General features: G+C 44.5%; 1 protein-coding gene across 1 annotated transcript in view; it reads right to left on the bottom strand.

Moving 5' to 3' along the window:
• OPHN1 (oligophrenin 1) overlaps positions 1–18,272 on the bottom strand; it is a 137,703-nt gene that overhangs the window by 64,103 nt on the left and 55,328 nt on the right. The window contains exons 5-6 of the mRNA XM_065411323.1: positions 16,135–16,196; positions 7,190–7,261 (exon numbers count right to left, since the gene is read on the bottom strand). Coding sequence (XP_065267395.1) covers positions 7,190–7,261; positions 16,135–16,196 — 134 coding nt within the window. The remainder of the gene's footprint in view (positions 1–7,189; positions 7,262–16,134; positions 16,197–18,272) is intronic.

The following is an 18,272-nucleotide window of genomic DNA, read 5'->3' on the forward strand; positions in this document are numbered from 1 at the left end:
AAACTGCCAGTTTACTCAGTATTTTTCATGGGTCACTAGGGAGCTAAGAAGTATTAGTAGTGGTCAGAATCAGATTTAACTATGTTTTATGCTTGAAATAAGTAAAAGAAAAAAAATCACAGTCAATATAAAAAAAATGAAGGCACACTACTGTGGTGACACAATACAACTTAAATGCTGCCGACAGACTTCAGTCAATGGAATCTTTGAAGAGGAAGAACATGGGTTGATATGTAAATGGAAGATGTGACAACCAAAGCAGGTCCAGTTTTGCATGACAGGATAGAATGTTCTGGAATACCATGTCCTCCTTTTCCATGACTCCCAGCAAGAAACAGAAGCAGTACATGTTTCTGGATTATTGTAGTGTGCGCAGAGTCAAGTGATACTGTAGCAGATGAGTGAACTCACCAGTCAGTGAAAAACCATTACTATGTATACGCACAATTGAGTTAAGGATTCTCATGACTTGTGGCATTAGCTCAGATTGGGCAGTTCTCTCCAGGCAAATGCAATCTGCCTTTATGGTGGTGGAAGATTACTTCCATATAAAAGCCTGCAGGAGTGAGAGAAGGACCTTTTGTATATCAGGAATGGAAATGCCATTGCCAGCTATAGTCAGTCAATTCTTTCAGAAACTGCTCTTTTCTTCCATAGTTTACCTGCCATCCAGTATAGTGGACACTCCACACCACGACATGCACAGGGAAACAAAACGAGCGGAGGTTTTCCTCATGATTTGAGATTGAGCTGACGCACACAGTGAGTTAAGATCTCTTGTAGAAAGCAATTGCTGCCATGTGAAAACATGAATAGCACAAAACTGAATTTTTGGCAAATAGACAGAGGATGCCAATCATTTTGCACTCAGGCTACTTAACATGGAATTAAAAACCAGGAGGACACACTAAAAACCCCACCCTAATTTGGAGCCAAGGCTTCCAGGAGCTAGCCTGCTTACTCCATTCAGCAGCCAAGAAAAATTATTGAAGCCCAATCTGCAAACACAAGCACAAATTAGTTGCTCATGAATATTCAGTGAGAGGCAGCATTACCTTCCTATTAGTATGTGCCAATATTCAGAGCCAAGGACAACACAAGTTCCATGTACTCGCTTACCAACAGAAAATACTTATTGTAATTGAATGCAAGACAGAGTAGCACAGTCAGCATACAAGTTAACAAAGGAAACTGCTCTTCGAAAGCGCTTTGAAAGCCCAGCTCTCTAAGCTTCAGAGGATGCGTGTTTAATCAGAAACTAATGAGAGTCCTAGAAATAGTATGAGATGCTGGGCTAAGCGGCCTGCCCAACAGCAGCTAGGGATAATGGTACAACGGATGGGTTACAATTCCTTTAGCATTCTCTCTCATATCATCTGCTGCTGATAAACTGTGGCACAAAGGCCTATGCCTCCTGGAAACTGGCTTAGTTCCAAGCTTGAATTGAGGAATAGAGCAGTCAAGGGGAAAAATAAAAAGCCTGACTTGCAAAACTTTCCCTTAACCATTTCAGTGCTAATTAGGATCCTCTGAAACTGCCATCCAGCAGGAGGCAGGGGGAATTTTTGTGTATTATTCTGATTATTTCAGCTCACTGTAAGGACAAAATCTTGCTTGTCTGCAAGGATCACTTTCACCCCCTAAAGCACTTGCATGGGACCCAGCAGAATGCCAGCAGTGTGTGCTATGGATGGGAGGCTAGCACACTTGACAGCACTGCGTGACAAAGTCTGTGTGGCCAGCCAGGTTAGGGTGAGGCCAGAGGCCCTCCTCCCTGCGAGCATCTGTCAGCAGGCTCTGGAGGCAGGGGGGAGACACAGAGCAAGATTCACTAGCAGGTGTAAGGAAAGCTGCTCCGCACATTCCCTGTTGTGGATTTCCTGAAGCCTCCTGCCTGCCCTTATCTTGTACCTCAACTTGGTCACTTCAGGTTTCATCCCCACAGCCTCAGAGGAGCAAGGCCACAACGTAGCTCTAAATAGATTTGGGGAAATACTGCAGAAATAGCCGTGAATATTCACTTGGATTTTTAAATTAACCAGCTTTTGCTGAGTTTATCTCCTAATGTGGCTGGCCTCTTTTGGTGAACATGCAAGTCATGTTTACTGGCCGGCTGGTTTGCAGAGAGTGAATTTCAAACTCAAACTGCAGGTACATGCACATTTATCCAGTCGGGAATCAAAAACAGTGTTATGTGACTTACCTCATTAAACTTAGCTTGACAACACAACTCAAGATATTGTATATCAAATACATCCACTGAATTTTTTAGGCTCAATGAAGAATAAAGATGTGTTGAATAAATTCAGACAATGAATCAACGTGAGGAAATCACAATCCATTGGCAGATAATCTGATAGCAGGACAGGCACTAAATTCACAAGATGAATTCTTTGCAAATTATATATGTGCGCTAGCCCTAGCTATTAATCCTCTGTCTCATTTTCATGTTAACAAAAAGGTTGAGGGAGGAGGAATCAAAGGAAAATAACAAGAAAACTCTGATGCAGAAAAAAAATGTTTAATGGCTGTGTTTTCAAGTGATTTTTATGGTACCATATATCATGAGTTACTTAAAATAAAAGTTGTGTGAAACATAAAAATGTCCAAGCAGTTGAAAGATGCTGTGTGAGCATTTCTGTAAAAATATTCTAGCATAGTTCAGGTTTTTTCCCCCCACTTAGTTCCCCAAAATTCTCCTGATTTGCCTCAAACTGAGATCTAAGAACAAGAAAACTTCTCTTCTTCCTCTTTTTTTTGTTTGTTAATAATCATTTCAGAACTACATGCTAAGTACTGATACCAGCAAGTATGACTGCTGGTCTGGTGCACATTTGAACACTGAAAAAGTGTGTCTGAAGATGACAAACTGTAGGCCAATCCTGCTAACATTTCCTATGGCTTCCGTGGAACAGCTCACAGTAATAGGCAATATACCCACTACTAGGTGTTTGCAGGATTGGGTCCTACGACTTCATAACACACATACACTTCCTACTGGATCTACAGGACTACAGACCATTAAGTGCCCTTTGAATATACACTATCAACCATTTTTTAAATTTCCATGTATAGCATGCACAGAATCCCACGCAGTAGTAAATATTCCTCAGGCTAACCAGAATTATCCAAAATAGATTTTCAAAAAAGTCTGACAAAGAAAACAAAAAATCCCCAGAATTGTGTCTATCCAGTAAACCAGCAATTCTGAGTGGATTTCAAACTCTCATAAGCTGAATGAATTCAGCGAGGCTGTTAACAAAGGTGTCCTGCACCCAACATACAGCTTGTCCACTGCTTATACACCTCTACCTCGATATAACGCTGTCCTCGGGAGCCAAAAAATCTTACCGCGTTATAGGTGAAACCGTGTTATATCGAACTTGCTTTGATCCACCGGAGTGCGCAGCCCCGCCCCGCCGGAGCACTGCTTTACAGCGTTATATCCGAATTCATGTTATATCGGGTCACGTTATATTGGGGTAGAGGCGTATTTAGAAATGACAAAGAGGTTAGCTGGATGGACATGAGAGCAGGGGGAGGGGAAGGGAACAGACAAATTCTTTTAGTGTGAAAAAGCTTTCAGCTTTCCTGTGTCACTAGTGCAGCATCAATCTTTAGAAACGTTCTGAAGTGATTTCTGCTGCTCCAGGAAGATCAGAAGCTTTTCTTCACCCTGGTATAAAGTGGTTTCTGCTACACTGTGCATGTGTTCCTCTGAAGAAAAGACTTGTAGATCAGGAGTAACTTAAGACTTCTAAACAGCATCTTCTCACTTGGCCTGGTTACTGGATGCCATACCCAAATGTTCACTTCCCTTCTTTCAAATCCCATTTGGTATTTGACACCTCCCTCTCTCTCCCCAAAACACTAGTGACTTCCCCAGTCTTCTTCCTTTTCCTTTTAGAAGGCTACTACATTCCAGAAATACCAGGATTTATGGCACAATCTCACTAATTTTCAAATGCCATGGTCATCATATCCAGACACCATGCTTCACCAAGGCATATTCTAAACATAAATGACATGGGGATTGCTCCAAAATCCAGTGAAGTCTGTGGCAATATGCTTAACTCCACTGGGCTTTGGATCAAGCCCATGACCTGACCAGAGTGAGTTTGGTCAGCTATAGACTTAAAAATAAATAAACCATCATGCTTGTTTCTCTCATAGATGGAGTTGATACGGGATTAGAGCTCTGGGTTTTCTCCTCCTAGATCTCACCTGAACCCATCCAATGATCCTCAGCAAGTTCTTTTTGCTTTCTCACTTGAAACTCCAACAAATCAACAACCCAACATCTATAGCTGATCTTTCACTAACTATCTCATTTTAGAGTGGATGATGCTTCCAGGCCAGGGTTGAGAGACCAAAGTCAGCTCAAGAATCCCACTGGGATCCTCTGCCATGGTATGAGCTTGTAGAGAAACACAATGCAGGTGTTCCTTGTATTGCCACTCTCCCAGCATTCACACAAACAAACATTTATCTATAATTCATGAAAATAGCAATAATCCCAGGCCTTGCTGCTGGTGAAGGAGGGTAATTGAAGAAAGACCCCCTGTGCTGTATCCCAGTGAAACCCTGCAGAGGCATCTGTGTCGGAATACACCATTTAACAGAGAGACTCCATTCATCCCCCAGGAAAAGCGGGTTAGTGCAGACTCAGATGTCTTAGACTATCTGGCCGTTTTCCAACCACAGCCGTCACAAAGGCCCAATTCAAATGCCCTTCCTATCTGGCATCAGTGTCCTTGAAAGAGAACGGAAAACATCTTACAGAAGGCGACTGACAAACACAGAAAACAGTAATCAAAGGGTACGAATTATCTCTGCCGTGCCTCTGCTCAGCATGACTAAAGACCTCGTCCTGATCTCACTCACGCTGGTGCAAGACAAGAGGAACTCTACTGAAGTCAATGGAGTTACAGGAGCGAGGGCAGGAATCAGGCCTTTATATCCCTTCATCTTTTAAGGTAGCCCAGTGCTGCGATTTCCAATGGAAAACTCTAATAACCGCGTTGACCCTCATCTGTACTTCACTCTGTCTAATACCAGGGGCACAGACGTTGTGGGGCAATTCTATAAGTAGCACAAAGGATAGACGTTTGTGCTGAGTTAGTGTAGATGGAGCCTCAAAGCACTCTGAGCTAGGGTGTGATTCCAAGGTCACATATGCATACTCATCGAGCTAGCGTGCTAAACACAGCAGTGTAGCCACGGCAACACGGGCTAGCTGCCCCAAGTACAAACCCGCCTGATGCCCTTGGGTATATATTTGGGGTGGCTAGCCCAGGCAGCTACTGCCTGCGCTACCACAGCGACACTACTATTGTTAGCGTACTAGCTGAGATCAGAACTGGCATGAGTATATGCATGCCAGCTGGGAATCAGTCACTCGAAGTGTAGATGTAACCAGAGTTAATGCTCAGAGAACTCTCCCCTGTTTGGTAGTGCTTTGGAGGTGGTGTGATTTCAGGCTCTGATAGGCTCATCTCCACAGGCATGGGGAGAGGGTCTGGAAACTGGGGCAAGGATGGAGAAGGGGACTCATCCATTACCTTCATTTGAGGTCTCCATTTCTTCCTCCACCCGCATGCACTGTGGCACCCAATGGCACCCCACATGGACATCTATCCCCTTCGGAAACTCAGATCCATTGTGCCCTTCCCCACTTCAGGGCATCGCAACAACATTCAGGATAAAGTGAGTCACATTGAACATGTAATTTCCCAGCTTATGTTGATGGTGTGAGGTGCATGAAATACCCTCCTCATCCCAGGTCACCAGGCCACAATGCTTTTCTTCTTCTAGTAGCTCCTAAAGACTATTAGACTGTTCGTTGTGTGGTGCAGTGTAACAGATTGGCAGTGTCTGTCTGAAACACCTTATCCCGACTGCAGGTGTTGATCTTGCTGGGAAAGGGTTAGGTGGGTTTTGTGAACTCCATGAGACAGATGGCTCGTTATCACCCAAATAAAGGAGGTGGGAGTGGTTCTCTGGGAAGAAAGGATCTAGTGTGGGGGCTGAGCAGTCCTGAGGGGACAAGCCCTAGGAAGCAGGACTGGAGTAAACTTTGTTACCTTATTATTATTATTTATTTGTATGGTGGTAGAGCTTAGGCCCCCGTCGTGCTAGGTGCTGTACAAACACAGAATAAAAAGATGTAAGCTCTTTGGGGAGGTACCAATCTAAATAGGAGTTGACTTCCTTGTTAATAAAAACAAACCCCTGAAAGGGGTGAGTTTTATCTCTACACAGCATGTGTGGACTGTTTGTACAGCAGATGTTTGCTCACAGGCAAGGACGCTTTCATTTTGTCTGATATGGAGCCATGCACATTGTCAGTGTCCAGCACATGTAAATCACCGTTGTATGTGTTTGGTTATTTTTGGTGTTTGTTTTTTGGGGGGAGTGTCGCGGGGGGGTTAAGTATCATTTTCTCCAATGTATTATTTATTAAATGTCAAAGGCTCAGATGGGTCGGGCTGAATCCAAGCTCTAAGCATGTCTCCATTTTGGAGCTGGTTCAGCCCCAGCCTCATTTCAAACTGCTGCTGAATAACGTGGAACCTGAGTCCCTGATGGCTGACAAGGAAGAAATAATCTTTTCTGCTCCACATGTGCAGGACTCACTTTTCGTGATGCGTTGCTTTAAAAACTTGGTCCATATGAAAGAGCCATTAGAAGCCTTATTTAAATATTTCTTAAACTGAGTCCTATGGCCACATTCAAGTCCTGATTACTGGTCTCTCTAGTTTTTTTCTCTTTGATCTATTTTGAGGGGGGAAGGAGGGAGGGTTATTTTATTCTACTGAATTTAGAATAAAATCAGGTCCAACATGGACCTTGCAAACAAGGGGGAGGGCAAGTAGTAAGGCAAAAGAGGACTTTCATGATCTCTGGTGAAAGAGGCTGCAACTTTCTCAGGAAGGTCTGTGTTGGGATTATGCCAGAGCTGAGCCCCATGAGTTCAGGAAGTACCCTTGGTACTGCTCATGATAGGAAGTCAGACTAAAGCCTGGGTGTACTTTCTCGTTCAGCATGCCGGCACTGGGGAGGAGAAATGTCTTTAATGCTCCTGCTGCACTTGAACAGTACGCATGAAATCTCTGTCTTTAATCTCTCCAGTACCATACTACTTCTTTAAAAAAAACAACTAATGCATAAACACATGTATAAAACCTACCTTGGTGAAGCCTATTTGTTCCTTACGAAAATTTTCCAGTGGTTTGATCAACAAATCACTAGCATTTTGGACCTGCAGAACAGAGAAGGAAACAACAGCTTAGTTACAGGGCACATATTTGTGTTACACTAAAGAGAGACAGGGGTAGGGGGGCAGACTGAAATGCCCAAATTGTAATCCCAGTTCTAATATTGACTCGCTGAATGTGCTCAGACCACGTCATTTAACCCAGGTGTCTTCTTGGCCCTCTACACAATGTAGGTCAATATTATTCCCATCTCATGGAGCTGTGAAGAAGCTATGACAACAGTAGAGTGTTCAGTATTATTATTAGACTTCCACAGGCCCCAAATCTACTAATATCACAGGAGGGCGAGTTTGCACTCTGCCTCAAGCTATCTGTTACTACCCTCCAGGGTAAATTTCTAACCATTTCTAGTGTGACACTTTCTATTGGATTACAGGAATCAAAGGGGCAGACTTTTGAAAGTAAGAGGATTGGGAGATTATTCTATTGGATCTTTGGTGCAGGGAACCTTGTTATAATTGTCCTATTGTTGCAATCAGGAATATGTAATATGTTTAATATGAGGGGAAGATTTGCTCCAGCACATCTTCTGGATCTTTCTAGCCCAAGTACCAGATAACCCCCATAACAACCTATAACAAAAACAGGACTTTGCAATGAATAGGATCTGAATTGATGTCCAACTACTATAATTCACACTCAGGAGTTGGCACTCAGTCTATAGAAGGGAGAACTCCATCTTTAAAAAGGGGAACAAAGACGACCCGAGGAATTACAGACCGGTCAGCCTAACTCCAATACCTGGAAAGACACTGGAACAAATTATTAAACGATGAATTTGAAAGAACCTGGAGGATAATCGGATAATTAGTAATAGCCAACATGGATTTATCAAGAACAAAATCACACCAAACCAACCTAATTTCCTTTGTTGACTGGGCTATTGGCCTAGTGGATAGGGAGAAAGCAATAGACATGTTATCTTGATTTTAGTAAGGGTTTTGACACAGTCCCACGACAGTCTTATAAGTGAACTAGGGAAATTACTATAAGGTGGGTCCACAACTGGTTGAAAGACTGTACTCAAAGAGTATGTTTAGGTTAGATATTAGAAAAAAATTCTAATGATAAGGATAGTTATGATCTGGAATAGGCTTCCAAAGGAGGTTGTGGAATCCCCATCACTGGAGGTTTTTAAGAACAGGTTGGACAAACACTGGTCAGGGATGGTCTAGGTATACTTGATCCTACCTCAGTGCAGGGGGCTGGACTTGATGACTTCTAATGGTCCCTCCCAGCCCTACATTTCAATGATTCTTTGTTTCCCCTAAACAACCCCTCTCTGATCATTGCTCTGCTAGACACCCAGGCTCCTTGGCTGGAAGGAGAATCCCCTCAATTCAGGGTAGGGTGTCCAGATGTCCTGATATTATTGGGACCATCCCAATATTAGGGGCTTTGTCTTACATACACAACTATCCCCATGCCACTCCCAAAAAAAGTGTCCTGATTTTTCACACTTGCTATCTGGTCACCCTAATTCAGGGTCTTTGAAAAAGTATGGGGCACCTCAAAAAATAATGACATGCCCTCTTGCATATGGCACTAGCTGCTGACCACAACTCACGCAGGATGGGCTGACAGGAATGCCCGCTGCTCTGCAAACACAAACTAGAAACACCCTGAAGAAGGCAAGGCTGTTTGTTTACTTTTCTCAGGGAAATGAAAACACCAAAAGCAGGAAACAGATTATATGTATTTTAAACATGGTGCATGAATCATCCATGCTGGTGTCTGCAACCTCCTTTTAACTCAGATTGCTCACTGTCTGCAGAGTCAGGACAGCTTGGCTCCATCTTTGGAATTATACAATTATATTGTTTCCTGCCCAATCTAATGGAGAAACAGGGTAGAAGAAGCACCTCTCTCTGCAGCGGCTTATCCCCGGCCTCTGCTCTTGGCCAATCTGTTTGGTACCAAGTGAAACCTCTGTCATCCTCACTGCAACACCACTCAGCAAAGCTGTGGCTCCAGCTCTCCTTTTCCATTACAGCATCTATCCCTTTTGCAGTGGAACCATTGAATGATGATCCCTGAATCTGATGGACATGTAAACAGGTGAATACAATCCCTGAGACAAGAACATGGCCTGTTGCCAACATTTCTAAGTGAACAGGAAAGTTGGTGAATGCATTCCTAGGGAGTAACTGCATCAGACCTGAAATGAGCCGTTTTTCAAACCTAGCCACCCACAGCAACTTGTGCCCAAGATCTCACCCCAGGAAGGCCCACATATGTGAGAATTGCTCCCCGCAGACACAGCATTAGCCAGGAGCTCAAAATAATGTGTAGAAAGGGCAGTGGGAAGAGCAGAAGGCTAATGTCATAACCGTGGCATAACAGTTAGTTTCCAGATCCAGCATTTCTGATCGCAAAAAGCACATGTGGGGAGAAGAGCAGATTTAAAATGTGGCTCTCAAAGAAATAAATTAGGGACATTCCTTTTGATGAGGCATAATCCAAAGAAGCATGAAAGCAGGTGACTGTGTAGCAAGGCTACTACCAGTGTCTATCCCAAAGGAATCTGTAACAAAAGGCACGATGATTCTCAAACTTTCCAATCCATTATGTTCATGGAAGGCTGTCTTCTTCAGGCATGCTCTGCCAAAGTGGAACCAGACTGCTGGCACTAAACATTAAAAAGGTTGTAGAGCAGTTTTTAAACTAGGAGATGGGGGAAAGCCGACTGCTGCAGAGGAGCATGTGGATAGGACAGAGACTTCTCTTAGGGGAGAGTCTGATGATAGAGAATCTCCAGGTTATAGTCAGGAGCAGAGGATGGAAGAGGATAAAGTAGGGGCCAGATCAGATGATAAACATTCATATAAAAAAGAATCTGATACATCAGAAAAGGGCAGACAAATAAACAGTGACAAGTTTTTAAAGTGATTGTACACAAATGCTAGAAGCCTAAATAATAAGATGGATGAACTAGAGTGCCTTGTGATAAAGGAGGATATTGATATAATAGGCATCACAGAAACCTGGTGGAGTGAGGACAATCAATGGGACACAATCATTCCGGGGTACAAAATATATCGGAAGGACAGAACAGGTCGTGCAGGGGGTGGGGGGCGGGGGGGGAGTGGCACTATATGTGAAAGAAAATGTACAATCAAATGAAGTAAAAATCTTAAGCAAATCCGCATGTTCCATAGAATCTCTATGGATAGAAAATTCATGCTCTAATAAGAATATAACTTTAGGGATCTATTATCGACCACCTGACCAGGACGGTGATAGTGATGATGAAATGCTAAGGGAAATTAGAGGGGCTATCAAAATTAAGAACTCAATAATAGTGGGGGATTTCAATTATCCCCATATTGACTGGGAACATTTCACTTCAGGACGAAATGCAGAGATAAAATTTCTCGATACTTTAAATGACTGCTTCATGGAGCAGCTGGTACGGGAACCCACAAGGGGAGAGGCAACTCTAGATTTAGTCCTGAGTGGAGCGCAGGAGCTGGTCCAAGAGGTAACTATAGCAGGACCGCTTGGAAATAGTGACCATAATACAATAGCATTCAACATCCCTGTGGTGGGAAGAACATCTCAACAGCCCAACACTGTGGCATTTAATTTCAAAAGGGGGAACTATGCAAAAATGAGGGGGTTAGTTAAACAGAAGTTAAAAGGTACAGTGACTAAAGTGAAATCCCTGCAAGCTGCATGGGCGCTTTTTAAAGACACCATAATAGAGGCCCAACTTCAATGTATACCCCAAATTAAGAAACACAGTAAAAGAACTAAAAAAGAGCCACTGTGGCTTAACAACCATGTAAAAGAAGCAGTGAGAGATAAAAAGACTTCCTTTAAAAAGTGGAAGTCAAATCCTAGTGAGGCAAATAGAAAGGAGCATAAACACTGCCAAATTAAGTGCAAGAATGTAATAAGAAAAGCCAAAGAGGAGTTTGAAGAACGGCTAGCCAAAAACTCCAAAGGTAATAACAAAATGTTTTTTAAGTACATCAGAAGCAGGAAGCCTGCTAAACAACCAGTGGGGCCCCTTGATGATCGAGATACAAAAGGAGCGCTTAAAGACGATAAAGTCATTGCGGAGAAACTAAATGGATTCTTTGCTTCAGTCTTCACGGCTGAGGATGTTAGGGAGATTCCCAAACCTGAGCTGGCTTTTGTAGGTGACAAATCTGAGGAACTGTCACGGATTGAAGTGTCACGAGAGGAGGTTTTGGAATTAATTGATAAACTTAACATTAACAAGTCACCGGGACCAGATGGCATTCACCCAAGAGTTCTGAAAGAACTCAAAAGTGAAGTTGTGGAACTGTTAACTAAGGTTTGTAACCTGTCCTTTAAATCGGCTTCTGTACCCAATGACTGGAAGTTAGCTAATGTAACGCCAATATTTAAAAAGGGCTCTAGAGGTGATCCCGGCAATTACAGACCGGTAAGTCTAACGTCTGTACCGGGCAAATTAGTCGAAACAATAGTTAAGAATAAAATTGTCCGACACATAGAAAAACATAAACTGTTGAGCAACAGTCAACATGGTTTCTGTAAAGGGAAATCGTGTCTTACTAATCTATTAGAATTCTTTGAAGGGGTCAACAAACATGTGGACAAGGGGGATCCAGTGGACATAGTGTACTTAGATTTCCAGAAAGCCTTTGACAAAGTCCCTCACCAAAGGCTCTTATGTAAATTAAGCTGCCATGGGATAAAAGGGAAGGTCCTTTCATGGATTTAGAACTGGTTAAAAGACAGGGAACAAAGGGTAGGAATTAATGGTAAATTCTCAGAATGGAGAGGGGTAAATAGTGGTGTTCCCCAAGGGTCAGTCCTCGGACCGATCCTATTCAACTTATTCATAAATGATCTGGAGAAAGGGGTAAACAGTGAGGTGGCAAAGTTTGCAGATGATACTAAACTGCTAAAGATAGTAAAGTCCAAAGCAGACTGTGAAGAACTTCAAAAAGATCTCACAAAACTAAGTGATTGGGCAACAAAATGGCAAATGAAATTTAATGTGGATAAATGTAAAGTAATGCACATTGGAAAAAATAACCCCAACTATACATACAATATGATGGGGGCTAATTTAGCTACAACAAGTCAGGAAAAAGATCTTGGAGTCATCGTGGATAGTTCTCTGAAAATGTCCACGCAGTGTGCAGAGGTGGTCAAAAAAGCAAACAGGATGTTAGGAATCATTAAAAAGGGGATAGAGAATAAGACTGAGAATATATTATTGCCCTTATATAAATCGATGGTACGCCCTCATCTCGAATACTGCGTACAGATGTGGTCTCCTCATCTCAAAAAAGATATACTGGCACTAGAAAAGGTTCAGAAAAGGGCAACTAAAATGATTAAGGGTTTGGAACGGGTCCCATATGAGGAGAGATTGAAGAGGCTAGGACTCTTCAGCTTGGAAAAGAGGAGACTAAGGGGGGATATGATAGAGGTATATAAAATCGTGAGTGATGTGGAGAAAGTGGATAAGGAAAAGTTATTTACTTATTCCCATAATACAAGAACTAGGGGTCATCAAATGAAATTAATAGGCAGCAGGTTTAAAACAAATAAAAGAAAGTTCTTCTTCACGCAGCGCACAGTCAACTTGTGGAACTCCTTACCTGAGGAGGTTGTGAAGACTAGGACTATAACAGAGTTTAAAAGAGAACTGGATAAATTCATGGTGGTTAAGTCCATTAATGGCTATTAGCCAGGACGGGTAAGGAATGATGTCCCTAGCCTCTGTCTGTCAGAGGGTGGAGATGGATGGCAGGAGAGAGATCACTTGATCATTGCCTGTTAGGTTCACTCCCTCTGGGGCACCTGGCATTGGCCACTGTCGGTAGACAGGATACTGGGCTAGATGGACCTTTGGTCTGACCCGGTACGGCCTTTCTTATGTTCTTATGTTCTTATGCTCTGTGACTCTTCTCTAGCAGTTTTGGAGGGGGAATTATATTCTACCATGTGTCACGGTCCCCAGCTCAATCTAACCATTGAGGGGTACCTCTGTCCCCTGCTGTCAAAGGTGGGAGAGGCAGGGAGGCAGGGAGACACACTCAGAACTGTTAAAGCTTTGCCAGGACACCAGTTAGTTGATAACTGAGAGCACAGAATACAGTATGAGAGGGCAGTGACCTATATAGTTTATAGATTTAAAGTAAATGGGATATTGTAAAAAGGCTGGCCCTAATAAATAATGCACCAAGGGTAGAAAAAGATCAAGAAACCTTCTCAGATGGCATCCCTAAGCCTCTGAAAACCCTCAAGTTAATGGGGTCTTGGCAGTTCTCAGGATCCCACCCCTTCATCCTCCCACATAAGTTAAGGTGGCTGCCATACCTGGGATGCAATGCAAAACATTCTTGTTGCCTTCTTTCAGTCTATTGCTGGTTCTTTCTCATCTGTTACCCAGACCCTTGCCAACCTCTAGAGCCACAGAAAACAGAGTCCTGGCATCCCTTGAGGTATAGCTGTCCCTAACCCTCTAGTTCAGCCAGATGGCATAGGAGGAGTTTTTTCAGCTTTGTATTGGGGCACGGGGGAGCAGAGCCAAACAGTGAATTCCTGGCATGCTGTGAAAGGCTTCCACTGATTCTAAAATTCATGTTTTTCCTGGAATAAGTGTGAAGTAGGTTGCCAACTTTCAATAAATGATCGAGGAGTTCTGGAGACAAAGGGGCACAATGTAATGAAGGAAAGAAAGGAGTGAATCACACTTCTGGAGCTGCATGCCAGGAGAGGCAGGAGCGCAGGGGGACAACTGCTCCCTTACAAAAAAATAGAAATGCATGTTACTTCATATTTTACAACCTATTTGACTAAGTGGAGCGTGAAACAGTTTGTTCCTGGACATGGCCTAGCTGGCCCCATCAGAACTTAACTGCCTTCTGAGTGAAGAGGGAACCCTTCACCAGGGCTGGCTCTGGCTTTTTTGCCGCCCCAGGCAAAAAAGCCTCCCCCTCCTCCCCCCCCGGAGTGCGGCAGGGGAGGGCGCCGAGCCCGGCCGCGGGCCGCTCTCCCCGACCGGCCGGAGCGCCGGGGGGAGGGCGGCAAGCCCGCCGCGGCTCCGCTGGCGGCCGGAGCCCCGGGAGGAGGGCGGAGAGCCTGGCCGGGGCTCCGCTCTCCCCGGCGGCCAGAGCGCCGGGGGGAGGGCGGCGAGCCCGCCGCGGCTCCGTTCTCCCCGGCGGCCAGAGCGCCGGGGGGAGGGCGGCAAGCCCGGCCGCGGCTCCGTTCTCCCCGGCGGCCAGAGCGCCGGGGGGAGGGCGGCGAGCCCGCCGCGGCTCCATTCTCCCCGGCGGCCGGAGCCAGAGCACCGCGACGCCCCCCTCCAGGTGCCGCCCCAAGCACAAGCTTGGTGGGCTGGTGCCTGGAGCCGGCCCTGCCCTTCACAGACCCTTAGGGTTCCTTCAATATGCCCTTGGCTGCTCAATGTCCAAATCTTGCTGGTGGAAGGCTTGCCTGGCACCTGGGTCAGGTGCTGGCAAACTGAAGGGGAACCGTCTCCCTCCCCCCAAACTCTTTTATATTGTAGAAATAGAAAAGTCTCTCCTTCTCCCTCACCCCTGGGTTGGCTTTGGAGCATTCAGAGGGGAAGGTCAATACTCAAGTACGGCTGGTTAAAAGATAGTCCTTGAGGAAGGATATTCCACATCCCTTGTAAGCCCTACAGGGCCTCCAGTTTCCTTTGTCTTTCAAGGCCCAGCCCAGTAGCAATGGTGGAGACTATGGCATCCCACTCAGAGGCCATTGCCTCTCTTTTACAGATCAGAAGATGTCAGGTACCATCCTTTCAGCACTCCCAGCCCATAGCCTCGAGACAATAGGAATCTTAGTATATATGGTCACTTGCTATTTTTCTTGTAGAGTTTGGCAGTTACACATTGTAACTAGACCCACAACTGAGCTAGCTGAGACTAGGCTGTGAAATCAGAAGAAGACTGAGTCACGTGATCACAGAACCTAAAACAGGGAAACCTTCACCTGATACTATACTGCAGGACAGGCAGGATAAACCGGAGACGCATTTAGCACTATTCTGCACTATGCAGTATTGGGGTGCTGTTCCTATCTCTGGTGGAGTTACACTGCCAGAAAAGTGGTGTCATGCAGTGCAGAGTCAGAGCCCAAGAGTGGTAGATTTCTGTCCACAGATTGCAAAAGAGAAGCATCCATGAGATAAGCTTATTATTCCATCAGCCCTCTGGAGCCCTTAGTACGTGCAACAATTGACAATCAAAATCTTTCCAGCCCTGCTTTACTATCAAACGCCAGTGAGGGGCATTTGAGATAGGTAGACTGTCAGGCTAGGTCTGACACACAGTCATGTAAAAGCAAAAGCAGGTCATAGACCCTTCATGTCTGGAATTGTGTGATGACAGCTTTGTCATATCTATACCCTATACAATGTAATGAACCAGCTTGTGTGCACGGATATATAAGATGTACACATTACTCTTTACTGAATGGAATAATAGAGCAGCTGTGTCATAGGCCCTATACTTCAAACAGCTAAGAGAGATCCCCCTTGAGCTCAAGGGTGAAAGGCGGTGCTTTTTTGGAACAGGACGATACAAGTTCTATTCCTCACTACTACCATGAATTTCTGCATGGCCCCAATGTGCAGCATTATGACAATAATGTGGTCCTCCCGGGCCACTGATTTGCTACAGTAATTTCCATCCTTTTGTGTAATACACTTATGCCTAGGGTACAAATAGGCATAATCAGTGTCATACTCCAGGGCCTGAGGAGGGATTTGTTAACAAAATCAAGTTTTGCAGTTAAACAGAGAATACCAAAGAAGCCAAGTGTTTGCTATGAGCAGCTTTGTGACTTCTAGCCCACAGCAGATGTTCGGGGGAGGTCACCTTACCATCATTGATCTCTCAAGTTCTACCTCCTGGAGCAACTCTGCAAATTCCTTAAAGGATTCAGCTATAAAGAGAGAGAGAAATGAAACAATTAATTAGTGCAGATCCTGGTCAGATTAGTGTTGAATTTTAGCCTCCTGATTGCCACATTAAGTACAACACTCCAAGCAGGGCCAGAGAAACAGCTGGGGTTTATTGGTTGACACTCCATCTAGGCAGGCTGTTTACATAACACAGGCTTTCCTTTTCTCTCACAACTGTCCACACCAAAGCCATGCCCAAAATCTGCCTCTTAGGCTTAAGTAGCAGGTTGAAAGCTTTACACTTCAACTTTAATGAAGGCCTTTGAACAAGCTCAAAAATCTTACTGCATCTTTGTCACTTTGAAGGCTCTCCACCCATTCTCTCAGCATTGCCCAATTGTTTAATTACTCATTGTAGGAGAGTGTGATCACAACTGACATAAATGCTGCTCCATGGGTTGGCTGGAAGAGCGGAACAAGTGATGTCCTTTGGCTGACATGCTGCCTGAGGCAGAAAGCACCGACTCCATCAGCCACAGAGGACGCAACAGGACACTGTTCCCTGTTGTCAGACTCTGGTCCATTATGGCAGAAACAACATGGAGGTTTGTCCTTCATGGAGCTGTTTATTTAACCAAAAGGAAGAAAATTCAGTCCAAGAAAGCTCTCTTCCCCTCCCCCTCCCCAATCTTGAGCCTTGAGGAAGAGGAGGTGAAATCTCCCATCATTTCTTGTGGCTAACACTAATGAGGCCACATCCTCATATTGCAGAGAGATCTGATCATTTTAACGTCTGCATTCTGGGGCAAAGACCCGGTGTTTATTCCCTCTACGTGAGAAGTCACGAAGGTGACATAACAGAAGTAATCGGAGCATATTAGCTCTGTCTCAGAGGAACTGGAAAAACTGCTGCTGCAGGTTAGATTTGGTTCATTATAGAATAACGAGGAAACTAAAGAGTGAACAGGGAAATCAAGCAGAAATATTTCATGCCCAGTTGCAGCTGAACATATGGAATAAGTTACCAAGCAAGGCCAGCAAGACAAATAATGCAAGGGAGGGAAAGGGGTGGGAAAAGTGACAGAAAAGTTCAAATGTCCATTTCTACTCTTGAGGGGAGTGGCAGATAGAAGGCAGCCATACTCCACTCCACCAGTTCCTAAGCCTACGCAGCATAACACCCCTGCCTCCCCCCCCGCAGTATGAACACTGCACAGTCAGGACCCAGGACATTTTGGGGAGGGGGATACAGCCAGGTGGAGAGGTTGGAGATCAGCTCCAGAGATGCCAAGCTTCCTCCTTCAACTACTGCAATTGCTTGTAGAAATGACTTTGGAACGTCTGCTCCATGCCTTCTCCCCAAGTCTTTGTCAAAAACCTGGCACTTCTGGAGAGGGGAAGCATCGCAGGAGACCACATGAAGCGCTTTGGCAGCAAAGCTAAGGAGCAAGCCATGCTACTGGGGAAGATTATGACGGTGATTAAAGTAAAGGAATCGGCACTGTGTGCCAATGCCTTGAAATCCCGGTGGTTTGGTCTTATCTGCCCTGCAGCTGGATTCCTTTGTCTAGGGTGCTAGAGCAACACAGTGGAAAGATTTGAGAAAAATCTTACATGCAGACACTGCCTGCAGGAAATAGTCAAGCGCACCATGATAGGTGTGGAGCACTTCACAGAGCCCTGTGGAGCGGACTTCTCCATAAACTCTGCAGGAATTCCTACCGCCCTCTATTTACACTCACCCCTGGTTTGTTTACAGTCCAAGCCCTTTAATTCCAGAAGAGTATATATGTAGCCAATTAGCCCTAGCAGAGGAGACTGGAAAATTAACTCACTAAAGAAATTTTTAGAAAAACTTTGGCTTTTAACAAAACAAAAAGGCAGAGCTCCTAGAAGGGAGAGCTTCAAGGGCAATAGCTCTAAAAACTGATCTATGTTAACAGTGGCTTAGAACATCCTCAGCAATGTGCCAAATAATGAAGAATGGAAGCATCCAGGTGTACAGGGCGACTTGTACACCAGTATCTTGTTTTGCAGGTAATTTGTGCAGAATCCAGTCCTTGCCTTAGCTGCAGGCTAAGTGCTCTACCCAGCATTCAGATGGACATAGATATCTT

The sequence above is a fragment of the Emys orbicularis genome, chromosome 9 (genome assembly GCF_028017835.1).
Source record: "Emys orbicularis isolate rEmyOrb1 chromosome 9, rEmyOrb1.hap1, whole genome shotgun sequence".
Taxonomy (NCBI): domain Eukaryota; kingdom Metazoa; phylum Chordata; order Testudines; family Emydidae; genus Emys; species Emys orbicularis.